At 38.6% G+C, this 26,041-nt stretch overlaps 1 protein-coding gene across 1 annotated transcript in view; it reads right to left on the bottom strand.

Moving 5' to 3' along the window:
- SNAPC3 (small nuclear RNA activating complex polypeptide 3) overlaps window positions 1–26,041 on the bottom strand; it is a 36,045-nt gene that overhangs the window by 8,795 nt on the left and 1,209 nt on the right. The window contains exons 3-5 of the mRNA XM_070480536.1: window positions 17,369–17,453; window positions 11,509–11,613; window positions 8,112–8,261 (exon numbers count right to left, since the gene is read on the bottom strand). Of these exons, the coding sequence (XP_070336637.1) occupies window positions 8,112–8,261; window positions 11,509–11,613; window positions 17,369–17,453 (340 nt within the window). The remainder of the gene's footprint in view (window positions 1–8,111; window positions 8,262–11,508; window positions 11,614–17,368; window positions 17,454–26,041) is intronic.

Here is a 26,041-nt window from a genome sequence, read left to right as displayed (position 1 = left end):
TAAAAATAAACCCAAACTAGCTATCTGAAGGAAAAAAAACCTGAGCAGAAAATGACTCTGATTTAATACACATATTTTACTATTTTACTCTTAAAATCTTTATCAATAGGATTAAGTGAGTAAAAGGAATACTTTTTTATTTTTAATTTAATTAATTTATTTTAATTGGAGGCTAATTACAATATTGTAGTGGTTTTTGCCATACATTGACATGAATCAGCCATGGGTGTACATGTGTTCCCCATCCTGAACCCCCCTCCCACCTCCCTTCACATCCCATCCCTCAGGGTCGTCCCAGTGCACCAGCCCTGAGCATCCTGTCTCATGCATAGAACCTGGACTGGAGATCTGTTTCACATATGATAATATACATGTTTCAATGCTATTCCCGCAAATCATCCCACCCTTCCCTTCTCCCAGAGTTCAAAACACTGTTCTATACATCTATCTGTGTCTCTTTTGCTGTCTCGATATAGGGTCATCGTTACCATCTTTCTAAATTCCATGTATCTACACTAGTATACTGTATTGGTGTTCTTCTTTCTGACTTACTTCACTCTGCATAACAGGCTCTGGTTTCATCCATCTCATTAGAATTGATACAAATGCATTCTTTTTAATTCCATTGTGTATATGTACCACAGCTTTCTTATCCATTCGTCTGCTGATGGACATCTAGGTTGCTCCCATGTCCTGACTATTGTAAACAGTGTTGTGATGAACATTAGGGTACACGTGTCTCTTTCAATTCTGGTTTCATTGGCGTGTATGCCCAGCAGTGGGATATACTGCAGTTCTATTTCCAGTTTTTTAAGGAATCTCCACACGTTCTCCATAGTGGCTGTACTAGTTTGCATTCCCACCAACAGTGTAAGAGGGTTACCTTTTCTCCACACCCTCTCCAGCATTTATTGTTTGTAGACTTTTGGATAGTAGCCATTCTGACTGGCATGAGATAGTACCTCACTGCGTTTTGATTTGCATTTCTCTGATGATGAGTGATGTTGAGCATCTTTTCATGTATTTGTTAGCCAATTGTAGACATGTCTGTTTGGTACTTTGGCCCATTTTTTGATTTGGTCAGTTATTTTCTGGAATTGAGCTGCATGAGCTGCTTGTATATTTTTGAGATTAATTCTTTGCCAGTTGCTTTGTTTGCTATTATTGTCTTCCATTCTGAAGGCTGTCTGTTCACCTTGCTTATAGTTTCCTTCCTTGTGCAAAAGCTTTTAAGTTTAATTAGGTCCCATTTGTTTATTTTTGCTTTTATTTACAATATTCTGGGAGGTGGGTCATAGAGGATCCTGCTGTGATTTATGTCAGAGAGTGTTTTGCCTATGTTTTCCTCTAGGAGTTTTATGGTTTCTGTTATATTCAGATCTTTAATCCATTAAGAGTTTATTTTTGTGTATGGCGTTAGCAAGTGTTCTAGTTTCATTCTTTTACAATCGGTTGACCAGTTTTCCCAGCACCACTTGTTGAAGAGGTTGTCTTTTCTCCACTGTATATTCTTGCCTCCTTTGTTAAAGGTAAGGTGTCCATCGGTGTGTAGGTTTATCTCTGGGCTTTCTATTTTGTTCCATTGATCTATATTTCTGTCTTTGTGCCAGTATCATACTGTCTTGATGGCTGTAGCTTTGTGGTATAGCCTGAAGTCAGGCAGGTTGATTCCTCCAGTTCCATTCTTCTTTCTCAAGATTGCTTTGGCTATTCGAGGTCTTTTGTATTTCCATACAAATTGTGAAATTATTTGTTCTAGTTCTGTGAAAAATACCGTTGGTAGCTTGATAGGGATTGCATTGAATCTATAGATTGCTTTGAGTAGTATACTCATTTTCACTATATTGATTCTTCCAATCAATAAGCATGGTATTTTTCTCCATCTATTTGTATCATCTTTGATTTCTTTCATCAGTGTCTTATAGTTTATATATATATATATATATGTATGTCTTTTGTTTCTTTAGTTAGATTTATTCCTAAGTGTTTCATTCTTTTCATTGCAATGGTGAATGGAATTGTTTCCTTAATTTCTCTGTTTTCTCATCGTTAGTGTATAGGAATGCAAGGGATTTCTGTGTGTTAATTCTATATGCTGCAACTTTACTATATTCATTGATGAGCTCTAATAATTTTCTGGTGGTATTAAAGAATCCTTGCATACTTGGGATAAAGCCCACGTGGTCATGATGTATGAAGTTTTTAATATGCTGTTGGATTCTGTTTTGCTAGAATTTTGTTAAGGATTTTTATATCTACGTTCATCAGTGATATTGGCCTGTAGTTTTCTTTTTTTGTGGCATCTTTGTCTGGTTTTGATATTAGGGTGATGGTGGCCTCATAGAATGAGTTTGGAAGTTTACCTTCCTCTGCAATTTTCTGGAAGAGTTTGAGTAGGATAGGTGTTAGCTCTTCTCTAAATTTTTGGTAGAATTCAGCTGTGAAGCCGTCTGGTCCTGGGCTTTTGTTTGCTGGAAGATTTCTGATTACAGTTTCGATTTCTGTGCTTGTGATGGGTCTGTTAAGATTTTATACTTCTTCCTGGTTCAGTTTTAGAAAGTTATACTTTTCTAAGAATGTGTCCATTTCTTCCAAGTTGTCCATTTTATTCGCATATAGTTGCTGATATTAGTCTCTCATGATCCTTTGTATTTCTGTGTTGTCTGTTGTGATTTCTCTATTTTCATTTCTAATTATGTTGATCTGATTCTTCTCCCTTTGTTTCTTGATGAGGCTGGCTAATGGTTTATCTATTTTATTTATCTTCTCAAAGAACCAGCTTTTAGCTCTGTTGATTTTTGCTATGGTCTTTTTTGTTTCTTTTGCATTTATTTCTGCCCTAATTTTTATGATTTCTTTTCCTTCTACTAACCCTGGGGTTCTTCATTTCTTCCTTTTCTAGTTGCTTTAGGTATACACATATTTTTAAAATGTACTTCATTCCTGAAGTGCTAGAGTCTAAAACAAACATTAGCAAAACACATTACATTTCAGACATGGCTTTTAAAAAGATTTAAATACCCTGGTCCAGCTCTCCTAGTCCTCTCACACACCAAATTACTCAAGGAAAGTATTTTATTTAAGTCCTGCTTATTGACTGGAATAAAGATTCTTATTTTCTCAGCTACGACACATGCAAGTAAATAATTTATTCCATGATTACCAGTAGAATACATGCCAAACATCTCCCTGTTAAAAAAAATCATTGTAACATAAGGACTTATTTTCAGTTTGTTAGGTGTGACAATGGCATGGGGTAAACAGATGAAATGATTCTGGCAAAATGCTGAGAACTACTGAAGGTAGATAATGAGTACATAAAGGCTCATTATACTATTCTCTCTTTTTTTTTAACTTTTTATTTTATATGAGGGTATAGCCAATTAATATTGTGAGTTTCAGGTGAACTGCAAGTGGACTCGGCTATGCATATATGCATGTCTTTTTTGTGTGTGTATTTAGAATTTTCCAAGGTAAAACTTAAAAAAAAAAAATCATGAAATCCAAATGTTAATCGATAAAAATTTTTCCACAGACCAAACAACTGTTAGTATCAGGAAAATTTCACTTATAATTTTGAGTTCACCTTTCTAAAAACATAGTTGGAGAACAAGGAAACAAATGAAACAGGTCCCTGAACAGGCAAAGATTCCACAAACTGTATGTACTAGAATCTTGCCCTTAACCAGCACAGCTCAAGTTTTCATGTAGTGCTTGTTCACCAAATAAACAAAAGGGTAGGGGAGAGATGTCGAAAGCCAGGCATAGTGCCAACATGGCAAAGGACAAACATGGGGCTTTGAAGGCAAGTTGACAATGGTCTGAATCTAGCCTCCACCACTGCTTTACTGAACAGGGTTAACTTATGACAATGCTCTGACCACCTTTTTCTTACCTGTAAAATGGTGATATTCTTTCCAAAGATACTGAACTATCAACTAGTGTATTATACAACTGGCACATGATAAGTGCTAAATAATAAGAGGGTATTATTTTGATACATGGAAGAGGGAGAAACAATGTAAAAGCAGATGTGTAAATAGTCAAAAATAGGACTATGGGTCATTTAGTTTCCTGGTTAGAAAGCTGCTGAAGGTATGAGCGCTGATGTACAAACACAATAAACTAAACAAGTCTGGTTAAAAACTCTCTCCAGGGTTCCTGGAGCTAAGCCTGATTCTCAGATCTGACTCACTGCTTCAAGCAGTTATCACACAGATGAAATAAGGAGGGTGAATTCATATTTTTATTAAACTGATCTTATAAACTTATAGCTATACCGTGTTCTTTTTTTCTCATAGGGTAGAGAAACTTTGCAAAAGATTGCTTCTCCTTTAAAAGAAACAATAAACCTTCTATCTCCTAGTGTGCATACAGCCTTGAGATTCCATTTGTTTCTCTTCAGTGTTTACCTTCAAAAGCAGCAAGCTGACAAACCTGAAGAACCCCAATATCTTATAACCATTTTCAATGTAACTCAGAAAGTATGCTGCTCTCCATGCCAATCACCAAAAAGGCTGGAACACAGCCAGTCTTATTGGGCAGACAAACATATCAAATAGTATCATATATGACTATAAAGCATTAGAATCGACACATGAAACATGGCAGAGTCGCACACAGAGGAGTGTCAAGAAGAAACTCATATAAGTGAGAGCAAGGGCTTCCCACCCACGTTCAAACACTCAGAGGCATAAAGAAGTATGGTATGCTTGAGGAAGATAAATTCACTGTGGTTGAAGCCTAAGGTGTAAAAGGAGGGGGGTGAATAGTATAGAAAGTTAACTTGAGAAACATCTTCACAGAAGGCCTTATTGGTCAGCCTAAGGAGCCTGGACTACGTACAATGGAGAACCACTGAAATATTTAGATTGGAGAATCACAGGATTAATTTTTTAAACATTTTATTCTTTTAGAGCAGTTTTAGCTTTACAATAAAATAGGAAGGCAGAGGTTTCCTATACAGCCCTTGCCCCCACACACATGCATGGCCTGCCTGTATTATCAACACCACTCAACAGACGGTACATTTGTTACCAAGGATAAACCTGCACCAGCACATCACAGTCACCTAATGTCCAGAGTTCCCTCTTGGTGTTCGATTTGTTTTTAAAAGACATCTTGAGTAGCATGTATATAGGACACTCTTAAGGTGGGAAAATCAGTTAAGAAGTCTCTATAATAGTTCCTGGAGAAGATGCTGAGGGCCTAAACTAAAGCACACAGCAGTGGAAAAAAACAGAGTCTGGAGCTATACAGGCAGAATAAAGAGGAATGGAAAAGGAGAGTTTCATCTGAAGAAAAAGGGAGATTGTAGAGTAATGAGTTCAAGACTAAACACTGAGCTTGAGGTATTCTGGTTCGTTTATTTATTCAACAAGGACTTGACCACTTCCTTTGTGCCACACATCATCACAGAAATACAGCTCTGTATTCCTATAATTCCTAAAACAAAGTCCCTACCCTCATGGTTCAAGAGAAGACAGACAAACATATAACTTAACATTAGGGAGTGTTATCAGCAAGGCTGGGGAAGAGAGGGAAAGATCTGTCAAGGCAACATCAGAAAGATGAAGAAATGAGGGAGTGAGCCATCAGAATACCTGGGTGAATAACACACCTAAGGTGAGGAAACAAGAGAAGCAAAGGCTCTGAGCAGGACCCTGCTTAGCATATATGAGAAAGAGCAAGAATGGCACGTGGTGTGCAGGCAACAAGGGACAAAGAGGGTGTCAGCATATAAAGTCCAGAGGCAGACGGGGCCACAGAAAGGACTTTGTATTTTATTTTAGATATAAGAGGAAGCCTCTATAGACTTTCAAGTTGAAAAGCAACAGGGTCTGCCTGATACTTTAGAGTATCATTCTGGCTTGGTGTAAAGGATAAACAGAAGGTGAAAAGGAGCAGCGGGAATGGTCACTAGGCAACTCCACAGTTCAGGCAAGAGATGATGGTGGTTCTTCAGGCTGCTACCTGTGAAGCAGATACACGGGCAGATACTAAACATAATTTGAAAGTAGAGCCAAAGCACTTGCTGACGCCTTCCATGTGGGATGAAAAGGGGGCAAAGATGATTCCAAGGTTGTTGGTTTAAGTAACCAGGTGTAGAATGAGCATATTTACTGAGATGGAAACACTGGGAAAGGTATAGATTTGAGGAGGAAGAGAGAACTAGAGTCTGTTTCTGAACATACTAGGTTTAAAGTGGCTATTAGACGTTCAGCAATGGTTAAGTAGGCAGTTGGAAAAAATAAATCTGGAGTTTGTAGATACTGAGATTGGAGATACAAATCTGGACTAGGAATCTGGACAAGTTCACCTTGATTCAAAGGGCTTAGTAACATTCACCAGTTAGGAGGATCAGAAGCATCCAGCAGAGGAGTAAAAAGTCAGTCGGATAGGAAGAAAATGAGGCAGGTGTAAAGACTTAAAAGCCAAGTTAAGAAAGTGGTTCAAGGAAGAAGGAATATTCACTTGTGTCATGTGCTGATAAGAGATCAAGTAAGATGAGAAATTAATCTGTGGTGACAACAATGAAGTGATTTTGGTGGCGTGGTGATGAACAAGAGTGTGTGTAAGACAAAGGGGAGAGAAAAAGAGAAACAATGAGCTGAGGCACTATTAATTCATAATTCTTGAGTCAGTTTAATGCAAAGAAAATAGAAAAATGAGATGGTAGCCAGAGGAAGATACATGGTAAGAGGTTTTAGGATAGGCAATATTACAGGCTATTTGTGTACTGATGGGATAGGCAACAGAAGGGAAAAAGCTGATGAGGCAGGGAAAAAAAGGGGATAGTACAAGAAAAAAGTCCTTGGTTATACAGTGGGGTTGGAATCTAGCAGACACCTAGACTGGCCTTTGACAGCAACAGTTTTAATCCATCCAGTGTAACAGGTGGGAGGGCAGAATGCATGGGCAGATGGGTAAGTGTGGGTGAGAGATGATGGAAAATTCTTTTCTGATAACTTATTTGCTCAATGAAATGGACAGCAGCTGAAGGGAAGCGATGAGGAAAAGATGTTGGCAGTTTCAGAAGGAACAAAACAGTTACCTTGAAAAGTGGAAGGGTGTACCAACTATAGAGAGGTGGTAAAAATGCCACGCAGCACTGAGGCTAAGTGAGAATGTCCAGTAGACACTTAAAAAGAACGAGCTTGGAAACCAAGAGAGAAAGAGATTCATAAAGACTAGAGTATACTTAAAACCATGAAAATTAAAATGGGGGGAAAGCCCAGGAGATGAACTTAGAATAAGAGTTAAGACGAGATCTAAGTTATAATGGCATTTATGTGGCTGATGATAAAGGAACGAGCAAAAAGAGATTCTGATGGCTCACGTCCAAACTCTATTGCCATTCATTCCAAACAGCTTTTTAGTGACCTACAGGAGATGCTGTCCCTCTTAAATATGTCAGTAAGTCTGAGGTCCTCTGCCAGAGTTGTACAAGCTGATAGAATTGGGTCAAGCTTGCTCTGTGATGAAATTCAAAGGATCCAGGCCCTACTACATTATTGAGTAAGCAATCCCTTCTGAAAATTGTGGGTGGCCAGTCTGCCTTTCTATCCTGTTTCAGTGAGTATGGAAGGTTTCACTGTTGTTTTGAGAGCAGCACCCTGGGAAGTACCAGCAAGGCCCAATGTCACAGGGTGTGTCCCTGTTTGCTTCTGTCCTTGCATTGAAAGGTTCTTCTGTGGCCAGTGATGCTCTTGGGTGGACTCCAACCCTCTGCTAGGGTCAGTTATGACAGACAAACTCACACAGAGTTTGCAAGAAGAGAGAGTGAACAGCAAATTCCAGTGCTACAGTGAGGTCAAGTTGTATGCACATGGAAGAGAGACCTATTGGCTAGATAATCAGGTGGTACTGTGCCCTTAAAAAGAAGAGTGTACAAAGAATGGCTGAGAAATAAATGGGAGATGAAATCAAAACTGAATGTAGCCTCATCTTTGAAAAGGTCTTGATGATAAAAAGAAGGGATAAGCTTGATGGAATAGCACAGAAGAAAGCATTTACTGGAATGCCTATGAGCCTGTAATCCTATTTCCTTAGCTTATGATTATTATTTCCTCCTGTTCTATGATGGTTAGAAATTTAAAAAATCACCTTACCTTGCTGATGTTCTCAGGAGCCTGGTCAGGAGCGTTGCTGAATTCCCCACCAATCTGGAGGTCACTGACACAGCAAATGGAATCCCTCAGTTCCGTGAGCTTTTGACTGCCCAATACCAGCACCGTTTGGTAGGGCTTATGTTCTTTGTGCTACAAGTCAGACAGTAAATAAATCAGTGTTCACTTAGAGACAAAGCAATTCATCTATAAATCCTGTCATGGCCAGATCTAAATTAAGTTACTGGTTATTTTAAGTTATACCCATAATATGGTATCCCCGAGTTTCCTTAGGTTCTGCATTTGTCTACTCAGCACTGATCTTTTAAAAATATTTATGCATTTATTTATTTGACTGTGTCAGGTCTTAGCTGTGACATGTAGGATCCTCCCTGTGACTGACATGTGGGATCATTCATTGTGACGCAGGGCTTCTCTCTAGTTGCAGCATGTGGGCTAAGTAGCCTCACAGGATGTGGGATCCTAGCTACCGGACCAGGGACTGAACCCATGTCCCCCTGCATTGGAAGGCGGCTTCTTTACCACTGGGAAGTCCCAGCATCGATTAATTATAGGTCCAAACTAACTGTCAGTTATTTACCTTTCCCCTGTATCCAGAGCCCATACTCTGAAACTATCTCTATCTAACTCTCATTATACCAAGTCAGTATTTCTCCTCTGTCTGACGTCAAACCACAGCCAGGTACCAGACAACTAGGACAGCCCCACAGCCCAGAGCCCCCAGGAATTATTCAAGCTAGTCAATCCCAAACTGTGTACTCTGCTCTGCCTTGCCTTTCCTGTGGAAACCAATAAGGGCTGTGGCCTGTGCTTTCCCCTTGCCTCCTGACTGATCCTGGTACTTCCCCTTTGGTCCTGCATGACACGGCATACTCTCCCCCCAGGAAACGTAAATAATGAAAATCTTTCAGTGACACTGGTCTCCATAAATTAAAATCCTATGAGTACAACAGACACTTGGTGCTGTGCTGCTTACCCTTGCCCAAAATTCACATCATGCTGGAATCCTAAGGCCCAATGTGCTGATGTTAGGAGGCGGGGCCTTTGAGGGTCATTAGGTCATGAGGGTGGACCCCCTCATGAATGGGATTAGTGCCTTTATAAAAAGGATGTGACTTGGGAGAGGGCGCTCACCAGATGCTGGTACCATGATCTTAGACTTCCAGCCTCCAGAACTGTGAGAAACAAGTTTCTGTTGCCTATAAGCCACCCAGTTTGTGCTATTTTGTTATAGCAGCCAGAATGGACTAATACACCTGGCAATAAAACTTTTTTTAGTATAAGTGAAAATTTATAACCAAATTGCTACTAAAGTGACATTAATATGAAGAGTCTTAGGAATATAAGTTCACTGACTTTTAAACTGTCCTGAAAGCTACCTCACTGAAATCAAGGAATCTATACACTACCCACATTTGGTTTTATTAGTTTTGTTTTGCTTTGTTTTCTTTGATTGATAATTTAGGATCTTAATCAAACAGGGTATTAGATTGGTGCAAAAGTAACTGTAGTCTTTACACTGTTGAAATTTTTTGTTTGATACTGGAATATATTTGTAAATAAATGTGGTTATGTTATGCATCACTTTATTGCACATTTCTCACTTTTCTTTGCTAATGACTTACTACCTGCTGTTTATTATATATTTGTTTTAGACTATGGAAATGATGTTAGACAAAAAGCAAATTTGAGTGATTCTCTAATTCGAGTTCAAAATGGGTTGTAAAGCAACAGAAACAACTTGAAACATCAACAATGCGTTTGGCCCAGGAACTGCTAACAAACTTACAGTACAGTGCAAAACTTCAAAAAGTTTTGCAAAGGAGATGAGAACCATGAAGATGAGGAGCGTAGTGGACAGCCACCAAAGTTGACAAAAACCAGTTGAGGGTTATCATCAAAGCTGATCCTCTTACAACTAAACAAGTTTCCTAAGAACTCAACGTCAACCATTCTACAGCTATTTCTCATTTGAAGCAAATTGGAAAGGTGAAAACGGTGAAAAAGTTAAGTGGGTGCCTCATGGGCTGACTGAAAATCAAAAAAACCTTTCTGAAGTGTTGTCATCCTTATTCTATACAACAACAACGAACCATTTCTCGATTGAATTGTGATTTGTGACAAAAAGCAGATTTTATATGAGAACTGGTGACAACCAGCTAAGTGGCTGGACTGAGAAAAAAACTCCAAAGAACTTCCCAAAGCAAATGGGCACAAAAAAACACATCATGGTCACTGGTATTCTGCTGCTGGTCTGACCACACAACTTTCTGAATCCCAGTGAAACCACTTCATCTGAGAAGTATGCTCAGCAAACAGACGAGATGCAACTGCAGCACTGGCAGTCAGCCTGGTCAACAGGAAGGGCCCAATGTTCATGCATGACAATGCCTAACTACACATCACACAACCAATGCTTCAAAAGTTGAGTGAACTGGGCCATAAGGTTTTATCTCACCTGCCATATTCACCTACCAACTGACTACCACTTCTTCAAGCATCTTGACAACTTCTTAAAGGCAAAATGCTTCCACAACCAGCAAGAGGGAGAAAATGCTTTCCAAGAGTTCATCAAATCCTGAAGCATGGATTTATATGCTACAGGAATAAAAAAACTTATTTCTCATTGGCAAGATGTGTTGATTGTAATGTTTCCTATTTTGATTAATAAAGATATGTTTGAGCCTAATTATAATGATGTAAAATTCAGTCTGAAACCACAATTATTTTTGTACCAATCTAATAATTAGTGCTAACTATACCACAGATGATTCATATCATCTGTGGTATGGTTATTTATTCACAAGTGCAATTTATGTACAGTAATATTTCAATGAAATCTTATTAAAGTTTATGATACATCTATTTGGGAAATTGAGAGTATATTCACTGCAATAGAATTCTTTTTACTAGAGATGCCTAAGAAATTCCTGGATACCCTTGACATGCTAACTTTCTGCATTTTCATCGAAGAAGAGCTGTCCTTAGCTAGTTCAATAACTTCCCAAGAATTCTGAATTGGTAAAAACAAAACAAAACCCTGCTTAACCAGTTTTTCTACAAAAAAAAAAAAAAAAACAACCCTCAAGAAATAATACTATCAGAATCACTGCAGATTTACACACTTTCAGTGGCTACTAGTACAGAAATCAGGTATACATTCCAACATTGTAACTGTAATCCTATTACTAAAGAGATTATATGAAAATTGACTTTATGATATTCCTTGTAAAACAAAGAACTCAAGAATATAAACAGAATGTCATATAAAACAGCATACGCTTGTGTTTATTTTGGTTCAAATAAGGTTTAAATAAATAAACTCTTTGGCAAAAGTCACTCATACAATCTGTAAAGTCCAAAAGGTTTTACTACTGACCTTATGAAAAATCACAGGGTAAAAGATATTTACAGATAGGATAAGCTCTCCTTCTTCAATCATGTCTGCTGAATTTTCAGGCTTTTTCCCAATAGCATGTGACTCCTGAAGAAGGAAAGCAATACGGGACATTAAAATCAGACACCGTGAACCAGATCAGAGGCAGTGTAGAATAAGGGCTATAAGCAAGGGCTTCAATCAGCCCTGAATTTAGCTCCTAATTCTACTTCAAGAAAATTGTTTAAAAAACCTCACTAAGCTTTAGTTTCATCATCTGTAAAAAACAAGAAAATATTTATTTTACAGAATAGTTGCTGGGAATGTAAAATAAAGCACCTAATAAGATGCTCGGCACTAAGTGCTTAGCAACTGATGATAAAATAGGAGTATCCACTAACATTGGTATAATACTGACATTTACAGTCATTAACACTTTTATGCATCTCCTTCCATATTATCACGGCTTCCCTTGTGGCTCAGACAATGAAGAATATGCCTGCAAAACAGAAGACGAAGGTTCGATCCCTGGGACAGGAAGATCCCCTGAAGAAGGAAATGGCAACCTACTCCGGTATTCTTGCCTAGAGAATTCCATGAACAGAGGAGCCTGGCGGGCTGCAATCCATGAGGTCACAAACAGCCAGATACAACTGAGCAATTTCACTTCCATATTATCAAGAAAGTTATTTGACAAATGAAACTCAGCTTTACCAATTTACCCAAGGTAAATCAGACAGTTAGAATGCAAATACAGATATGTTTCACTCTAAAACCCTGTTTTTACTACATATCATATCTTTCAGTCACTTCAGTTCAGTTGCTCAGTCATGTCCAACTCTTGGCGACCCCATGGACTGCAGCATGCCAAGCCTCCCTGTCCATCACCAACTCCCAGAGTTTACATAAACTCATGTCCATTGAGTCGGTGTTGCCATCCAACCATCTCATCCTCTGGCGTCCTCTTTTCCTCCTGCCCTCAATCTTTCCCAGCACCAGGATGTTTTCCAATGAGTCAACTCTTCACACCAGGTGGCCAAATTATTAGAGTTTCAGTTTCAGAATCAGTTTTTCCAAAAAGCACCCAGGACTGATCTCCTTTAAGATGGACTGGTTCGATGTCCTTGCAGTCCAAGGGACTCTCAAGAGTCTTCTCCAACACCGCAATTCAAAAGTATCAATTCTTCTGTGCTCAGCTTTCTTTATGGTCCCAATCTCACATCCATACATGACTACTGGAAAAACCATAACCTCGACTAGACGGACCTTTGTTGGCAAAGTAATGTCTCTGCTTTTTAATATGCTGTCTAGGTTGGTCATAAATTTCCTTCAAGGAGTAAGCGTCTTTTAATTTCATGGCTGCAGTCACCAACTGCACTGATTTTGGAGCCCAAGAAAATAGTCTCTCACTGTTCCCACTGTTTCCACTATTTGCCATGAAGTTATGGGACTGGATGCCATGATCTTAGTTTTCTGAAGGTTGAGCTTTAAGCCAACTTTGTCACTCTCCTCTTTCACTTTCATCAAGAGGCTCTTTAGTTCTTCACTTTCTGCCATATGGGTGGTGTTATCTGCATATCTGAGCTTATTGATATTTCTCCCAGCAATCTTGATTCCAGCTTGTACTTCTTCCAGCCCAGCATTTCTCAAGATTCACTCTGCATGTAAGTTAAATAAGTAGGGTGACAATATACAGCCCTGACGCACTCCTTTTCCTATTTGGAACCAGTCTGTTGTTCCATGTCCAGTTCCAACTGTGGCTTCTTGACCGGCATACAGGTTTCTCAAGAGGCAGGTCAGGTGGTCTGGTATTCCCATCTCTTTCAGAAGTTTCCACAGTTTACTGTGATCCACACAGTCAAAGGCTTTGGCATAGTCAATAAAGCAGAAATAGATGTTTTCTGGAACTCTCTTGCTTTTTCGATGATCCAGCTCATGTTGGCAATTTGATCTCTGTTTCTTCTGTCTTTTCTAAAACCAGCTTGAACATCTGGAAGTTCATGGTTCATGTATTGCTGTTGAAGCCTGGCTTGGAGAATTTTGAGCATTACTTTACTAGTGTGTGAGATGATTGCAATTGTGTGGTAGTTTGAGCATTCTTTGGCATTGCCTTTCTTTGGGATTGGAATGAAAACTGACCTTTTCCAGTCCTGTGGCCACTGCTGAGTTTTCCAAATTTGCTATCACATTTAATCCATCACAACATCACACTTTCCTTTATATTTGCTTAGCCCACCAGGCTCCCCTTTCCATGGAGTTCTCAAGGCAAGCATACTGCAGTGGGTGGCCCATTCCCTTCTCCAGGGTTTCTCTCCAACCCAGGGATCAAACCCGTCTACTGCATTGTAGGAAGATTCTTTACCATTTGAGCCACCAGAGAAGCCCCAATAACTATAAAATAGAGGCCACCAGATTGGACTGGTTAAGAAGGTGCAAAAGACGTTTTAAAAAGAGGTGGGAGTGACATCATGCCAAATGGCACAGCAGCAAACAGAGGCACAGGAGGTTAAGCCCCTCCAGCACAGCAACCATGAAGACGGACAGAGACTGGAACTATCTTGGCACATTGAACTCTGACCAAACCCGATCACCGGTGAGGCCCAGGGCAGAAACACGCTGCTGCTGCTCCCCAGGTAAACAGAGGGCACAAACCAGACCACGCCCCACTCTCGGCCCCACTGCAGATGCAGAGAGAGCAGGCTGTGGTCCTAGAAAAGGGAGCTGGTGCCATGATGAGCAGTGTGGGATCACGTTCTCCAAAAACAGGGGTAACCATGCTGCGGTTGGTCTGGCAATGCTTTGAGGCCCTGGTGCAGAAGCTTGCCTTGGTTCTGGCCCTCTTGTCATGGAGTCCAAGCTTGCTCTGCTCACCCCATGACAAGCCGATGAATCTGAGAGATGAGGTGTTGAGACAAGGAAAATGACTTTATTCAGAAAGCTAGCAGACTGAGAAGAGGGCAGGCTAGTGCCTCAAAATAACCATCTTATTGGGGTCCAAATGCCAGGTTCTTTTATAGATCAGAGATGGGGCGAGGTGAGGAAGCAAAGAAAAAGGCCATTAATCTTGCAAACATCTCCTAGAACGGCAAGCCTTAGGCAGGGGATGTGTTCATTTCTTCCTTCCTGCCATCTACAGGAGGACAGGGTTCTGAAAAAAGGCACTTTAACAGTCAGACTGAGGGACAGGGTCCTTTTAAGCATCCATTACATATGATTATAATAACAAAAGCAATGAAAAGCAAGTGAAAGAAACAGTTTCAACACCGAGTCAGAATTGGCTGCTTCTCTCCAATGCTCTTACCAGCAGTGGCTTCCCCCAGCAGCACCAACCGGAAAAATTTGAAGACACAGGACCCTTTGTAGAGTCAGACATTTAAGGAAATCTTGATCGGGTCACCGGTTGACTAAAGATAATGAATCAGAAACATCAGCGACCATATAGGTAGACCTTAAACTACTGTGGGTCCAGCTCCAGACCGCCACAAAAACAAGTATCTCAATAAAGTGAGTCATATGAATTTTTTGGTTTCCCAATGCACATAAGTTATATTTACACTATGCTGTAGTCTGTTTAGTGTGTAATAATAGCATCATGTCCCAAAAAACAATGTACAGACCGGAACCGTAATTAAAAACACTTTATTGATAAAAAACGCTATTTTCTTTGCCTTCAATGAGCTGTAGTAGTAATGTTAATGATCAGAGATTACCACAATAAATATGACAATAATGAAGTAGTTTGAAATATTGTGGGAATAATCAAAATGTGACAGAGACATTAAAAGAGCAAATGCTGTTGGAAAGATGGTGCCAAATAGACTTACTCAATACAGGGTTGCCACAAACCTTCATAATTTTCACAAAAAAACCACCACCACACTACCTGCAAAGCATAATATCTGCAGGAAAATGAGATATGCCTGTACACAACAAGGACTACACACCGGAAAAATAGTTTAGAAAATTCAAAACAGCTCTAGCCCTCACAAGGAAAAAAACACACTCAGAATGTCCAGTTCTCAACAAAAACTTATAAAACACACAAAGAAACAGGAAAATATGCCCCATTCACAAGAAAAAAAGAATTTGACAGAAACTACCACTGAGGAACCCCAAACGCTGAGATGGAAAACTGAACATTTCCATGTGGAAGTTAAACAATACATTCTTAAATAACCAATAGGTCAAAAAAGAAAACACAAGGGAAATAACAAAATACTTTGAGACAAATGAAAACAAAAACACAACATCAGAAACTTAACAAGATGCAGCAAAAGCAGCAGAAAGAGGAAGACTTTCAGCTCGAAACATCTACACTGGGAAAGAACAATCTCAAACCAATAACCCAAGTGCATACCCTAAGAAACCTGAAAAAGAAAACTCAACCCAATGCTAGCTGCTGCTGCTGCTGCGTCATTTCAGTCATGTCCGACTTTGTGCGACCCCAGGGACTGCGGCCCACCAGGCTACCCCATCCCTGGGATTCTCCAGGCAAGAGTACTGGAGTGGGCTGCTATTGCCTGTTCCGCCCAACACTAGCAGAGGGAAGGAAATAATAAAAACTGACTTAAGAAAATATATAAAGTATGAATAGAACTGTAACAAGTAAGAAAACTGAATCAAAAATTAAAAACCTCCTAACAAAGAAAAGCCTAGGACTAGATGGCTTCATGTGAATTTATCAATCCTTCCTAAAGTCCTCCAAAAAATCTGAAAAGGAGAAAATAATTCCTAACTTACTCTATGAGATCAGCACACTCTGATACCCAAGTCAGACAGACACTGTGAGAAAACTACAGGTCAATATCCCTTATGAATATAAAGATAAAACTTAACAAAATACTAGCAAATCAAGTTCAGCAGCATATAAAAGGGACTGCATGTCACAAAGCCAAGGGTGATTCATTCTGAGGATGCAAGGGTATTTCAGCATAACAAATAACCACACTAATAGAATGATGGAAAAAAACACATCATCCCAGCTGATGCCAAAAAAAAAAAAAAATTTCTACAAAAGTCAATACCCTTTCCTGATAAATAAATAAATAAATAAATAGGAACTGAAGGGAACTTACTCAACATGATAAAGGCCATATATGAAAAACCCACAGCTAAACTAATAAAATGGTTAAAATGTTAAATTTCATGTTATGTAAATTCCTCGGTATTCATCATCTTAAATCATTCTGAGGGTTTTACCTAAGAAATGATGGATTAGAGAAGAATGGGTGGTGCAGTGGTAAAGAACCCACCTGCCAGTGCAGGAGATGTGAGAGACATGGGTTCGGTCCCTGGGTTGGGAAGATCCCCTGGAAGAGGAGATGGCAACCCACTCCAGTATTCTTGCCTGGAAAATTCCATGGACAGAGGAGTCTGGTGGGCCACAGTCCATGGAGTTGCAAAGAGTCAGACACCACTGAGCACACACTACAGACCAAAACCAGGAGCAGAACAAAAGCATCAGAAACAGAGTGGTGAAAGGCATGAAATCAGCCTCATAGAGAGCAAGACCAAAGTAAAAACAAAAACAAAGGCAGAGCGCTGAGAGGAAAATGTGCCATCATGTGAATTTTCTTTTTTTTGCCTGCGCTGCATGACTAGCAGGATCTCAGTCTGCCAACAGGGGATCAAACCCACACCCCAGGGAGTGAATGTGTGGAGTCCTAACTACTGGACTATCAGGGAATCCCCCATCATCTGAATTTTATGGGTCTTTTTCTCCTATTAGTTCCCAGTCCCAGTGAAGGTTCTCTCAGTTGTTTACAGCTAAGCATATCCAATATAAACTACCATACAGTTATGGGTAACAGACAATAAACAGATTTTGTTCCATGGGAAAAGGTGGAAAAGAGAGGACTTTTACCATCTCATAAGCAAATGTTTCTTGTCTGCAGGCTCGATCTATCGTTAAGGTTTCTTCCCGGTGTTTCAGAAGCCTCTTTCTAACCCTGTTACAAGAAAAATCAGACTTCAACATTTTGGGGGGCTTCAAAAATATCTTTAATATTTAGTTTTTTATTCTGAACTAATTTTAGACTTAAAGAAAGGCTGCAAAAATATTACAGAGTTCCCTTATATCTCTTACCCAGTTTTCCCTGTTAACATCTTACCTGTTCAGAGATTATCAAGGCCAGGAAATTAACATTAATACAGTATTACAGACTACAAAACTTTTTCAAATTTCACTATTAAATTTAGTGCTTCTTTTATCTGTCTCAGGATCCTATGCAAACACTTTTTTATTTCTCCTTTCCCCTCCAGTCTTTTAAACTTCCTCAGTCTGTCTTTCATCATCTTGACACTTTCAAAAAGCCCTAATGTGCTTTTGTAGACTGTCCTTAATCACTGTTTCCTCATAATTGGAGTAAGCTTATATACTTTGGGCAAGAATACCACAAGAAGATGTCCTCAGTGTATCATCATGAGGTTAACAATGTTATTCATTTATATCTTATTCCTAGAGATACTTATCTTGTTTAAGTTCCTATCTGCCAGGTTCGCACACTAGAAAGATATTTTCTTTTCCTTTGTACCTGGTGAGTGTTTCGGGGGAGGGGGGGGGGGATACTTTGAGACTACGCAAGTCTTGTTTCTCTTGAAACTTTCATCCAGTAATTTATCATTCACTAGTAGATTTTGTCTGCAACATGTATTACTGTGGTTTATGCCTAACACTGATTCTCTATTTTTCTCCTTTAACATTCATTCATTGGTATTATGAGGAAAACCTACCTCCTTCTTCCCATTTATTTATTTGGTTACTTGTATTAGTACAAATTCATAAATACTTACCTTATTCTACAGGTTAAAATCTAACAGTATTGTTATTCTGTTGCTCAAATTATTCAAGCTTTGGCCATTAGGAGCTCCTGTTCTATCAACAAGTTCTAATAATTTTTGTTTTTCCTATTTAACCATTTCCTTACTTTGGAACCATTAAATGCTCAAGGCTCACCCTGCATTTTCATGTCTCAGCCCTAAATCAGCCACTCCTCCTAGGAGACCTAGTTCCTTCCCTGGAAAGAGGCTTTGAGACCTACTGTATCTGAGCATGAGGCATTCTCATTGTTCTTGCAGTCACTGCTTCCAGGACTCTCAGCAGAGGTAGGAAACATACTGTGTGTATATTCAGTCAAGTTTGACTCTTTGTGACCCCATGGACTGCCGTCTGCCAGGCTCTTCGGTCCATGAGATTTTCCAGGCAAGAATACTGGAGTGGGTTACCATTTCCTCCTCCACAGAATCTTCCCGACCCAGGGATCGAACCCACATCTCCTGCATTGGCAGGTGGATTCTTTACGACTGACCCACCAGGAAAGCCTTAAAGGAAAAATACACTAAACCACACATGTACACACATCTGTGTTTCTGTATTTTTCTGTTATGTATTTTTAAATCCATGTTTTAAACTAATACTTCTAATCCCAAGAATCACAGGATTCATTGTAGCCTTCAACCTTTCCTTGTTTACAACTTTTCTCCACAAGTGAGAAACTCAGCTCCCTGTATCTAAATCTATTCACTTAAATGTTTGGTTCTTTAAAATACCTGGCTTCAGAACTGCTAACCTGCTAACACCCCTGTGAAAACCACTAATCATTAACAGTTCTTCTTGTCTTCAGCCTTACAACACTGAATCAAAGTATGCTTTTGTACAGAATCAGATTAGATCTTTCTTCCTAATTCTCTTCAGTGTTGTTACGCTATTCACTTGTAACACAATTAGACTAACTACTTTAGTCTCCCCCAACATCCTGGCTGGTTTTAATTGTCTAATTATTTTGAGGTGTGTAAAAGATATGTGAAGCACAACTATGGTTCTAAGAGAGTTACAAAAGAGTTTTGGAAAGTATATGTATTTAGAGAAGCATCATTCCTTCTTTGTCTGGACCACTAACCTGTACCTATTCCCTTCTTTCTTTCCAACCTCTCCCATCTACCCACTGTGGGCCACAAACCTCTATAGTTATGATTTATCCTCTATATTGTTTTTGTTCAAATACATAGATACCTACAAATTTTCTTAGATTACTTTTTCTATCAGTCTGAGTTCAATTAGGAGAAAAAAATTAAACAGTAACTAAGCGAAAGTGAAAGTCACTCAGTTGTGTCCAACTCTTTTAGATCCCATGGACTAAAAAGTCCATGGAATTCTCCAGGTCAGAATATGGGAGTGGGTAACCATTCCCTTCTCCAGGGGATCTTCCCAACCCAGGGATCAAACCCAGGTCTCCACCACTGTGGGTGGATTCCTTGCCCTCTGAACCACCAGGGAAGCCCAAACAATAACCAGACAAAGCTTTATCTAATGAATTATTAACTTAGGACTGGAGGGATGAGGGAATGGCAAGTAAGAAGCAGGGAAATCTAGAGAATACAGGAATAGCAGACAGAAGCCATATCCTTCCTTGTGCTAAGAAAAAAAAGCCAAAGGCGGCTCCCTTTTCTTCCCCCAGGACTCAGATCCAGGCCTTGTGGAAGAGGGAATGGCTGTGACTTGCTGAATGTCAGAGAAGTTGCTAGGGTACATCAGTGAAAACTGCTGGAAATCTGCCAGCAAGGGTGCCAGGAAAAGCTTTTATAGGGAGGTTTCAAGCGGAGTGGAGTGGGGGAGAAAGCTGCTATGTTACAGGCCACCTGGTAATGCAAGGAGCTGGGTGCTTGAGAAGCACAGCAGGTCCCTGCTAAACACTGGACCAAGAAGCAAAACTCTGTTCTCATGAAAGTCTCGCCTGTGCCCTTTACTGACGAAGCTTACTTAATACTGCGCCAGCTGGGAAAGGAAAAATATTTAAAGAGCTGAGACTCATTTTTACAGAGAAGGCAAAAAGGGTACATTTTTAGATGAGAGCCAATAAATTGATACCCAGTAATATTTCTTACATAACAGGGAGCATATGCTTTAGGGCTTTACTTTTTTTTCACAAATCAGTATTGCCTAGAAATCTATTGGTTCATCTTTCCTCATCTTTTAGCACAGCTGTCCCATACTCCACTGTGTGGATGTCCAATATAATTTCTTCAACATTCTCCTACATATGTGTTTTTAGAATATTTCAAATATTTGCAGTTACAAACACTGCTGTAATGAATAACCTTGTGCATAATATATTTTCATATTGTTGGAGGTGTCTCTTCAGCAGAGAATGCTAGAAGTTGGACTGCTGAGTCAAAAGTTAAGTGCCTAGGTAATTTTATGTTGGGTATTACCAGATTTCCCTAGAGGAGCGTTGTTATTAATTTACGTTTCCATCAGGAATGTATGAAAATGCCTGCTTCCCCTCAGCCTCCTCAAAAGAATGTATATTTTAAAATTTGTGCCAGTCTAATAGGACAAAGGGCTTCCTTCGTGGCTCAGTAATAAAGAATGCACCTACCAATGCAGACCTGGGTTGGCATGATCCCCTGGAAGAGGAAATGGCAACCCACTCCAGTATTCTTGCCTGGAGAATCTCATGGACAGAGGAGCCTGGTGGCTATAGTCCATGGGATCACAAAGAGTCAGACACAACTTAGCAAATAACAACAATAAGAGAAAAAAGATCATTTTAACTTTCATTTTTCTAACAATGAACATGCATGAACATTTTTTCATGTTTGTGAATCATTTTGATCCTTTCGTATGTGTGAATTATTAGTTCGTATCTTTTTCCCATTTTCCCTTTTGGCTTTTGGTATTTGTTAGGGTTATGTGTTAGGGTTATTAGCTCTCTGGGCATATATTTTCTCCAAGTTTGGCAGCGTTCTGACTTTATGGTGCTTTTTTTTTGTCATGTAAAAAATTTACATGTTTATGTAGTCAATTTTATCAGTCTTTCCCTTTTATTATCTCTGGGTTTAAATCATAGTTAAAAAGCCTTTCACTATACCGAGATAGGTATGTTTCATTCTCTACATTTTGATCCCAATCCCTTTGGAGCTTATTCTTGTGTATAGTGTCACACTAAATTTCCATATGCATTTGAATCTAACTGGACTTTTTCTTTTATTCTAAACGTCTATTTGTCTACTCATGAGCTAGTAACTATTTTAATTATAAAGACTTTTTAGTATATTTTAATATATAGCAAAATTACTAGGAAGTCACAATTTTCTTCCCCTACCCAATTTTTCCTAGTTATTCTTGCAAATATTCCATATGAAGTTTATTATCAACTGTCTAACTCCATGAAGGAACCAATACTTTTGGTATTTTTATTGGGATTGTACTTAATTTGTAAATTAACTTAGAAAGAACTGACAACATCATAAAGCTGAGTATTTCTATCTAAACACAGAGGATATCTTTCAATTTTTTCCAAGACTTCTTCTGAGTCTTTCAGGAAGGTTTACAATTTTTCTGTTTCCCTCAGCTTTATACATTTCCTGTTAAATTTATTCTTAAGTGTTTAATCTTTCTGACTATTGTAAATAGGAATTTTCTCCACCATTATGTCTTCTAGTTATTTATTGTTTATATGAAGGCTATTATTTTTTATATATCAATTTTGTATCCTGCTCTTACACTAAATTCTTTTGCTTTTGGTCTGTTTTAGCACTTATTTCTTTTCCAGGTAATACCATTTTATCATTCACAAATAGAGCTAATTTTTCCTCTTCATCTACTCTTATGCTTCTAATTGATTTCTTTTGTCAAACTGCATGGCTAATCCTATAGAGCAATGAATGCTGCAAAGTAAGTGGAGATACCAGGCATGCTTGCCTTACTCCAGATCTTGGTAAAAATACCTGTACAGCTTTAACGTTTCTCTATTAAATAAGATACTAGCTTTACAACTAAGGCATACATATTTTACCATGTTAGAACAGTAGCCCTATTAGAACAGTTCCATGTTGGAATGGCCCATTTTTTGTTCTGAGTAAATTTTAGCTTTATTTTGTTGTAATCAGAGTGTTGTTTATATTATTTCTACTCTATGTATGGTACTGATGTTTCCTCTGTGACCTAATACAGAGCCAGTTTTTCTAAATGAGCCAGGTAGTCTCTAATATAGGTTATAAATTTTATGAATATATTATATATATATACCCATAGCCATAAGACATATCCTACTGATTAGAGCTCTCAGATGATCTGTCTTCTGCTGAGATTAGTATATTAAGGTGCCCTATTGTTAATGCATTTCTAGCTTATTTCTTATATCCCCGATAGTTTGTTTTATAAGGCTTATATCCCCTATGGTTGTTTTATATTATTTGGTGTATATATAAGTATTTTCTCTTAACTGTGGCTTGTGGTTTTTAGCATTAAAATGTGTCTTTTGTCAGATGTAATGTTTTGAGGCTTAAACTTTATTATTCTGATATCAAGACTACTGTGTGCATGTGCTAAGTTGCTTTAGTCATGTCTGACTCTGTGTGACCCTATGGACTGTAGCCCGCCAGGCTCCTCTGTCCATGGGATTCTCCAGGCAAGAATACTGGAGTGGGTTGCCATGCCCTTCTCCAGGGGATCTTCCCGACCCAGGAATTGAACCCCTATCTCTATGTCTCCTGCATTGGCAGGCGGTTTCTTTACCGCTGGTGCCACCTGGGAAGTCCATCAAGACCGTTAATTACATCTGCTCAATTTCTTTCCATTTATCTGATGTACATTTGTCCCACCATTTATTTCTAGTCTCTCTGGATTACTTTATTTTAGACGTGTTTGTTGTCTCTTCAAGGTTTTTGTTTTGGAAGCCGAACCTAAACTACTTTTATTAAGGCTGTAGAAAAACTGATGCCTATGGCCTCAATTCTATTACATTTCATAATTGTACATATTTTGTTATATTAGCTGTTTTTTTCATTATGAGATGTGTCTTTTTGCTTGTTTGTTTTTTAGAAATTGGGAAGTAAGTCCTGGCATTTTTGTTACGGAGTTGATAATTCTGGGTTAATTTTCCTAGGTAACCAGTGAAACCTTTTAATTTGTAGATTTGGGTTTTCTTCCCAATTCTGGAAATTTTTCTTAGATTATATTTTAAAATATTCTATTTACAAGCTATTGAATTAAAAACAGTGTTGCTTAACCTTCTGGGGTGACAAAGAAGTCTCAGAAGCACCCATGTAGTAACAACTCTCTTATTCCTAGGAATTAAAATCTCTTCACATAATAATAAAAATTTCAAAAATGCTGAAGATAAGCTTGCTATGGATCAGGGAGAGCAGCAGTCTATCAACTGCCTTTTTCCTCTTAATATCATAAAAAGGAGTCCAGTAGCTCCTTTGGGGAAAAGAAGTGCTAGAAATTTATTTTATGCCATAATAAAGGGGTCATGTATTTAGGTGCTGTTTTTCCTTTTTTGTATTTAAGTTATTGGTAGGGAGAAGAAAGGAAGGTTTAGCAGGGGAAGAGAAAGCCTAGATACAGATTTTTGGCTTTTCAAGTCTAATTTGCTTGTGGTACCGTTTAATATTAGTCCTATTTTAAACACGTTTTAAAGTACATCAAAATAAACCCAGCTAAGAAATGCTGCACTAACTCCTTTTGCATTAGATTATACATATAATTCTACTCAAATTTCCCATGGAAGGGACTAGAAGACAACTAAGGAGATTCAGTTGAATCTAATAACAGAAAATAGCCAGGGGAAGCACTGTGTAAAGTAGTCTGAAAATTACCATTTCGTATAGCTTAATAAAGTCATTATAAGCCAATAGGCATGTCATTATAGCAAAAAAAAAACCCTGCTTTATAATTACCATCAACTTTCTTCTTTTAGTCAATCTTGGAAAAAAAATCACTTCCTTAGGTTTATGCAAGTTTCATTTATCCCACTCATTCTACAAATATCTTCTGACTCCCTATTATATGCCAAAATTCTAGGTATGGGGGACACGGCAATGCATGTGACAGACATTGTTTATGGAACTTTTAAGCCTAGCTAGAAGACAGAAAATTAAATAAGTGGGATGAGTATTTTGATAGAGAAGAACTGGGGACCACATGAACATAACAGGGGAGCTAGATGGAGTCCATAGTCCTTCAGCTAAGACTTGAAAAATGAGCAGAAGTCAGCAAGACCAGGGGATAAGGACTCATGAGTGTTCTAGGCAAAGATCTAGGATGAGACAGCACATTCTAGGAACATAAAAAGTGTAACATGGCTGGAGCGCATAGGGCTGAAAAGGTCAGCAAGATCCATTCTATAGAGGCCTCTGTGATCTATTTAAGGACAAAGGTTTTAAAAAAGAGAGTGACACAATCAGATGTGCATTATTAAAAAAAAAAACCCAACTAATCAATCAGCAACAGTTTAAGGGCACCAAATGAAGCAAAGCAGTACAACAGGCTTAAGGGCAATTCAAAGATGAAGAAGCTGGACTCTCAATGAGTATTCAAATACTTTAGAAATGTTAGAAGTGCTCTAGACATTACAAGAGCATCTACTCCCTAAGGGAGAGAGATGGGTTGCAGAGATGTGGAAAAGAATCTTAGGGACTCAAAGAAAGAATCGGGTTCCTCTGGGAGAGGGGCCATGTGCATCCTGAGCCACTGAAAGAGAAAATGGTTGAAAATGTATCAAGAAAGGCATATTTGGGCTATGTGGAAGGTTTCAAATGAGGAATCTGAGTGAAGAATCTGAAATCTGTCCATAGAGGAGGCTGAGCCATTGACAGTTTCTCAGCAAACGAGCATACTGAGGTGATAACATGATGGGTAAGTCAGAAGAAAAGACAGGACCTAGGGAAGACAGGAACCTTTTACAGTGCTCCAAGTGTTGCTAATGTCAGCAACAGGCATAAAAGAAACAGATTTGGCAATTACAAATAAAAAAACAAGATAGTCAAATCACCTGCCTAAATTTTTGAGGGTGACAACAGAAAGGATAGGACAAAGGATGAAAACATAGCTGAGATGGTGTGAAGTAAGCAGGTTACAAACTGGAAATTACAAATTTTACTATTACATGCAGTTTCCCTATAACAATATCATCATAGAGCAGCGTTTCTCAAGATATGGCAGGAAGACCAGAACTGATCTCTGAACCATCTGTTATCCAATTCGTACAATAAGAGGAAGAGTTTAGAAATGATCGCACTTAAAGGATAATAATTTTACTGTTGAATTTAGTAATAAAAATTTTGGAGTTCTACTGTGCTTATCTTTTAATTTCATTTTTCTAGTAATTCATTTTTATCCTATTTTACAAAAGTATAGATCTGACAGAAAATTTTTTAAAAACTTAGTTTTTACCACACCATCAGAGTATTTAGCTTGCACCCAAAAATCTAAATGGATTAACTGTACTTTTGTAAACATTTAAAAATAAACACAAATTTGAATATGGAGTAGATATTAGAGGGAATGCATTAACTGTTAATTTTCTTAAGTATAATAATACTTCTCTGATTTAGTAGGAGAATGACACTTTTAGGAGTTCACACTGATGTATTTAGCCATGAATTAGGTCTACAACTTACTGTAACAGTTCAGCAATAGATAAAGACACACAGCAGCTACCTCATACACATACAACTAAATCAAATAGGGCCAAATGTCAACAGTGGTTGAATTTACGGGGTGGGGAAGAGGGTCGCAATGTGTAGGCCA

This window comes from Odocoileus virginianus, chromosome 18 (genome assembly GCF_023699985.2).
Source record: "Odocoileus virginianus isolate 20LAN1187 ecotype Illinois chromosome 18, Ovbor_1.2, whole genome shotgun sequence".
Classification (NCBI taxonomy): domain Eukaryota; kingdom Metazoa; phylum Chordata; class Mammalia; order Artiodactyla; family Cervidae; genus Odocoileus; species Odocoileus virginianus.
This window is presented reverse-complemented; position numbering and strand designations above follow the sequence as displayed.